At 35.0% G+C, this 7048-nt stretch overlaps 1 protein-coding gene across 1 annotated transcript; it reads left to right on the top strand.

The window, feature by feature from the left end:
- The first annotated feature begins 1534 nt into the window (after positions 1-1534).
- On the top strand, positions 1535-1936 carry LOC133792176 (uncharacterized). Its single transcript, XM_062230091.1, has one exon. It carries the CDS (start codon positions 1535-1537, stop codon positions 1934-1936), a length of 402 nt encoding a protein of 133 aa, XP_062086075.1.
- Positions 1937-7048: the final 5112 nt, after the last annotated feature.

The following is a 7048-nucleotide window of genomic DNA, read 5'->3' as shown; positions in this document are numbered from 1 at the left end:
TCAACAATGGAGAAGAAGGCATTTGGATTCATCCATGGAGATGAAGGGTCTCGCCTATTCTCAGCCATGGGCTCAGAGAAGAGAGAAGAGAGAGGCAGGGCTTGGGGCGGGGCTTGGGGCAGGGCTCAGAGAAGAGAGAAGAGAGAGGCAATGCTCAAAGAAGAGAGAAGAGAGGCGACTTAGTGTTTGGAAGAATGGAGATGAGTTGAGAGATAAGTTAGGTTTAGGGTTATAAGTATATAATGATATTAAGTAATAACTTTATTTATGTTTTTATTATATTATATATGTATTGATAAAATGTGTAAATTATAAAATAACTATGGTCACACACTAGGATAATGTTGTACACATCATCATTAATTTTAATAAAATTTAAAAAATTAAAATAAAGTTGGAGGGAAAAATAAGCTCCAAAAGCTGAAAATTTTCCCTCCAATATATATGTAGGTAAAACTCTTTACCTACCAATTTTATTGGTAGCAAAAAATAAATTTGATATAGTTAATATATTTTGCAATATTTACCTACGAATAGTTCATACCATTAAATGTTGGTAGGTAAAACTCATCTTTACCTACAAATAAATATAAGTAGGTAAAAACTTGGTAGGTAAATGTCAGATTTCTTGTAGTGTATGGGGAGTAACTTACAACCAGCTCCTATAGGCCAAGTAGCGGATGTCTCTTTTGTTTATTATGGAGATGGCCACACATGTGCTAGTTGTCCTTCTAATCCCGCTTCAGTTTGCTACTTGGAGAATCGAAATGCCAACTGCAACAATCCTTATTTGAACTCTTACAATCTGGGTTGGAGGCAACATCCAAACTTTTCTTAGGGAGGTCAAGGGGCTAGTTCAAGTGGTGCAGCCGTGCCTAACAAGCCTACTTATTCACCAGGTTTTTCTCAACAACAACTAAGAGCTCAACCTCATCCTCCACAAGTTTCTCAAACAAGCTCTTTGGAGAATTTGATGATAGAGTATATGGCAACGAATGATTCAGTGATTCAAAGTTAAGCAGCGTCTTTGAGGAACCTTGAGATTCAAATGGGGTAGCTAGCTAATGAATTAAGGAATAGAGTACAAGGTGCATTGCCTAGTGATATCGAAAATCCAAGAAGAGATGGCAAAGAGTATCGCAAGGCAATCACTTTGAGGAGTGGAAAAGATCTGGAGTTGAATGAAAAAGAATCTAAGAGCAAATCCGAGCCCACTTCAATCCAAACTAGTATGGAAAAAGAGGAAATAACTAGAACTTCTAATGTGTCAAATGTGGACCTTTTCTCAGCAAAATGCATTAGAGAAGCTAAATAGCAAGCCACCTCCACCATGTCCACAACGATTTCAAAAGCAGCAACAAGATCGCCAATTCAGGATAATTTTAGATGTTTTGAAACAACTCAACATCAACATACCCTTGGTGGAAGCTTTGGAACAAATGCCTAACTATGTAAAGTTTTTGAAGGACATCTTGACGAAGAAGAAGAGTCTTGGAGAATTTGAAACTGTTGTTTGATAGAAGGTTATAGTGCAATGTTGAAGATTAAGATTCCACCTAAATTGAAAGACCTAGGTAGCTTCACAATTCTAATTTCTATTAGGGGCCAAAATGTTGGTAAAACTCTTTGTGATTTGGGAGCTAGTATTAATTTGATGCCCATGTCCATTTTTAAAAAGTTGGGAATTGGAGAGGCAAGACCAACTATACTCACATTGCAATTAGCTGACCATTCTATGGTGCATCCGGAGGGAAAGACTGAAGATATCCTAGTACAAGTTGAAAAATTCATTTTTTCGGCAGATTTTATTATTCTTGACTATCATGAAGAGATAGATGTTCCAATCATCTTTGGGAGACCATTCCTTGCCACTAGAAGGACTTTGATAGATGTTGAAAATGAGAGCTTACCATTCAAACTCAAGATGAACAAGTAACATTCAAGGTTTTTAATCCTATACGTTCTCCTAATGAAGTTGAAGCTTGTTTAGCCATAAGTGCTTCCAACTCCAAAATGATTGAAAAGATGCATGAAAATCATAGCAAGGGGGTGAGGAAAAAGGTCCTTTTTGAAGAAATTGAGAAAGGTGGTGAGCCATGGAAAAGTAAGGAAGAAGAACCATCCCATCCTCAAAAGCTATCGAAGAAAAAGAAACATGGTAGAAAGCCTTAGTAAACAATATTTGAAGTTGGGCATAAAGTGTTTTTCTCAAGCTCTCTTATGAAAGCAAGGTGTGATGCTGGATTCTTAGTGAACAAAGTGTATCCCAATGATGTGGTGGAATTATATGATGAACATTTGGGGAGAGCATTTAAGGTGACAAGGAAATGAACAAAGTTTGGGGGAAGCGAGGTTGAGCGATACAACACCTCAGTTTCTTTGAAAGATCATTAGAAAGAAAGAAAATATGAAATTTGGGTTGCTATGGTATTTGGAGGATGTATTTGTAAAGCAACTCAAAGAAAGAATAAAAATACATAGAAAAAAAGAAAAAATATATATTAAAAAAATTAATTAAAGAGAGAGAGAGAGAGAGAGAGAGAGAGAGAGAGAGAGAGAGAGAGAGAAGGAAAAAACATTGAAAAATGAAAAGAAAAAAATATTAGTGTTTTTAGTTAGTTATTTTCATTTTAATTTTTGTTATTAATTTCATTTTATTGTAATGTTTTTGGGAGTGGTTTTATGTTTGTTTTTGTGTTTTAGATGTTAAAAAAAAAAAAGAGAATGGTGTTTTGGAAGTAATTTGGGGGTTTGAAGAGTTTGCAGAAATTTCACTAAAGCAAAGTGGGGAGAAAATTGGAATCCATTTCCGAAAAATTAAGGGATTCCGCCTGCTGGAGCAAAATTTCCTTCATAAAATTTGGACTTGGGACAAGCACAAGTCAAAGAGATCTGCAATACATCGTGAAAATAGTGTGTGGGCTCGCGAATAAATTGGGGATTATACAAAAATAAAAATTAAATTAAAATTAAAATTAAACAAAAATAAGCCTATCCCGATACCCCTTCTCCCTCTCTCTCTTTCTCGTCACTCTCCCAAGCCCTAGCTGCCTGACTCACCTCTCACCACTTTCTACCTCAACTTCGTGAGCCATCTCAGAGTCGAGCTCCAAATATCAAGTACCCACGAACCCTGCCCCCGAAAGTCCCAACTCCCTGCGCCTGGGAAAAATTCCAATCTGCTCGAGTTCAGCTCCATTCACACGCCACCACCAGGCGCGATTCCATCCCCGCTCTGCCTTTGAACCCACCATCTGAGAGCCCAGCACCCCAAACCAGTCGAGCCTAGCCACCATGTCCAAGAGCTTTCTGAGCCCTCCCTGAAATCCCCAAGCACCCAAACCCATAGTGCCACCATCCCTGAGAACCCCAGGCGCCTTCACCAAGTGACCCATCTCCGAGAGCCCACTACGCGATTCCAGCAGTGCCAAGTCGCGACTTTTGCATGATCCCAACTGCGCATCCCTTGAGCAGAGCCTGCATATTCATGTAGCATTGAATGAGCATTTCTGAACTCTACTCTCCATTTTGATTTTGTTTATGTTTGCTTCTTTGTATTCTTTGTTTTAGGTTCAGTTCCTGCTTACTATTTTGTTTTGTGTTATACTTTGGTCTCAATTGTTGATAGTTAGTTTTGTGTTTTGTGCTCTGGGTGCTCTATGTTGTAATTTGTTAGTTGTGTTTCTTTGGTGATTTTGTCCAGTGAGGACCAGAATTTGATTCATTTGCCTTGTGTTTTGTTGCTATTCAGGAACTTTGTTAATGTAGTTGTCTAGTTTGTTATAGTTGTATTTTATTGTCATTTTGTTGAGAGGAAAACTCTTTTTCTTTGTTAGTCTTAATTAGGGGGCTCGATGACGATCTTGAAAACGTAAAAAATATATAATAAAATTAAGTTGAAGTTGAATGTCTCTCTTACTTAAGTTTTAAACTAAAAATTTTGGGTGTGAATGTTGCTAGCAATTGATTGATGAGAGTGTTTCTCTTTTTTAGTGTGTGCATAGCTTGATTAAACATTTTTGAGACCCTAGAAAGAGGTAGATGCTTGTGAGAGCTTAAGTTTCTAGAATTACTTTGATGTTCTCCTTGAGGCAAAATCCTAGACATCACCACACCAATGACATGATTTAGGCCATCTTTGGGCCGTTTGAGCATTTAAAGCCAACCTGTTATGCATTTTTACCCCTAATCACCCTGTTGCGCTTAATCAATACTTTTCTTGCTTAGCCACTTATTAGCCTAGCTAGAAATAATACCCTATTTTACCCTTACCCCTTAGCACCTTGTCTTTCTAGAATCGATTTGTTGTTGCATTTTGGGGGGTTGAGAGGAGTTGAGTGTGAGAATGGCTTTTGGGTGAGAATTGTCATTTTATTCTTTTTCTTGTTTTCAACATTGGGAAAAATGTTAAATTTTAAGTTTAAGGGATAGTGTATTCTCATTTTTCTTGTTCTCTTGTCATTTAGTTTATGTATCATTATTAGAAGAAAAAAAAGCAAAAAAAAAAGTAGTAGAAAAATATAGAATATATAAGAAAAAAAGGATTAAGGAGTGCACTCCCTTGCATCAAAGGAAATTTTTGAAAGAAAAAAAATCAAAAAATTTTTAGAAAAAAAGAGTTATCAAGTATGTTTGTAAATAAGTGTGGGGGTGTAACTCTACAAATAAAAGAAAAGTTTATTTTAGTTTTTGTCTTTGGTTGTTAGTAATATAGGCTAGTGGGAAGAGTTATATTTTATTGTGGGGTGTTCTTTGGGGAAATTAATGTGTGCATTGATTTATGTCCTAGAAAGATTTAGGTGCTTAGGGTGATTTGAGCCAAAATTAATCTCTCTTGCCCTACCTTCATCCTAGCCTATCATTACAAGCTTGATAAAGTCCTATTGATATTTGGTGCGGTGGTTGTCTACATTAGTGGAGAGGGAATCGCTAAGTAACTTTTGGTAGCATTATTTAAGCTTTAGGACCAAGGCCTAGTTTGATTTTGGGTGATAGAAAATGTTTAGGAAAAATTATGCATGGACTAAAGGGAGAAACACTTGATGCATATTTTGACAGCAACATTAACACTTGAAGATTTTTGTTTAAGGCTTGTGTAAGTTTGAAATTCAACTTCTCTTATTCAAAATAAAATTCCCGAGAGCTTTCCCCTTTTAGCATTGGCAAAGCAAAGTTTCTCCTCTCTCGTTGTGTCTTGTCCTTGTTAGTTTTCTTTTTTCTTTTGTTGTTCAATTTGTGTGTCTGTTGTGTCTTTTGTTATCTTTTTTAGATTCATCACTCAAGGATGAGTAATGACAAATATTTTTATATTATTATCTTGAATTAAATCCTATTGTATATATATCATTATGCATATATGAGAACTCTTGAATAAAGAGTTATTTTTCATACTCTTAAGCTTATTAATATAGAATTAGGTTGAGTGATGTTTGTGTATTTTGTAGTTATTTTCTTTCCTTTTTGTGTTCTTTTGTGTTTTTGTGTCCTTTTTGGTGTTTTAGAGCTGAAAGTAGCAGATAAGGAGTTTATGCATGAATTTTTCCAACGAAAACAATGAAAAGTGAAATGGCTCTTAACTGTTTATTTTGTGCTAAAATATCAGGTCTTGCTGTAGTAAAAGAAGTTTGCTGAAGGATTTTCAGCAGAATTGAAAGAGGAGAATTCGACATATAAAGGATAGACATGTGGCGTGTCAATAATTGATTTGTCAAAAGGAGGTAGGTGGCAAAAATTAGAGTTTTTGGCTGCATTTTAATGGAGAAAATTCTGGAAGAATGGAGAGTATCACGTGTGGGAGGCTTGAAGGGCATTTTTGAGCATAAGGAAAGAGGGTTTTGTACCCTAGCTAAAGAAAAAGAAATGACAACCTCCATTTATCTAATTCAGCCATCTTTTGGAGAGAGAAGTACCAAGTACACGAGAGATGAGCAGTACAAAGAAGGAAAACGAATAAGGAAGAAGAGGAAAAGAAGAGAAGATTGATTCCATCATCATTTTTGGGCTATTTCTTCTCCTTTGTTATTTCTTTCCTATTTTCTTTTAGTATTTGGTGTTTGAACTCCCATGGACAGATTTAATTTTGTATTTGTGTTTCTTATTTTAGCCATGAACTAGATATTTTGAGGCTTGGATTATTAATGAACTCTATGTCTTAGTTCTTAATTTCTATCACTTTATCTTAGCAATTTACCCATTTGTTCATTCAAATGTGATTATTGATGATTTCTTATTATTGATTGGCCACCAATGGCAAGATATTGAGTTATATTTGTGCTGGGCAGTTTGAATATAATGGATAGATTTGAATGACATGGGTGAATAATCTTGTTAGGTTATGTTTGTGAATAGCATAGGAATGTGTTATTTACCTTGTGTAACAATTATGAATTGATGCTTAATTCTGGGTTCTTAAACTTGATTGGCATAGAAATATGTTGAATTAGCTGAAATAATTAATACCATAGGATTTGGAAATATTCTATGAGCATGTTTTGAATTCTTGTTAACTCTAGGTAATTTTGCTGCAACAAAACATAAAGGTCATTTGGCATAGAGGGATTTATTAATTCAAGCCTATTTCAACAACTTGATTTTTACCTCCTTTTTAGATTAGCATTGTAGTTTATTTCTTAACATTTTTATTTGATTCCAAGTAGTGTTAGTTTACAAAATCAATATAATTTAATATGGTTACTTTTGAAAATTATTTGGTAATTAATTTGTGCATTTAGTTTTAATTTGCAATCCCTTTGGAGACGATACTGATCTTATCACTTTATTACTTGTTTTGTGACTATGTACACTTGCTCATAATTGATTGAAAAAAATCACAACAATATACTTAATTCAAGACCACATCAATAATATTGGATCTTCATGATAAATGACATGTATAATTAAATACAAATATGAGTGCCAAATATTAAATTTATTTAATTAACAGTAATCATTCATACAAAAATACACTTTAAGGGCACAAATCCCAGCATATAGTGGAGAGTTGTCTATGGATTTGATTGATTTAGAAATGTAGGACTTTGGCATGAGA

The sequence above is a fragment of the Humulus lupulus genome, chromosome 7 (genome assembly GCF_963169125.1).
Source record: "Humulus lupulus chromosome 7, drHumLupu1.1, whole genome shotgun sequence".
NCBI lineage: Eukaryota > Viridiplantae > Streptophyta > Magnoliopsida > Rosales > Cannabaceae > Humulus > Humulus lupulus.
Note: the sequence above shows the minus strand (reverse complement) of the source record. Positions and strands in the feature narration are given on the sequence as shown.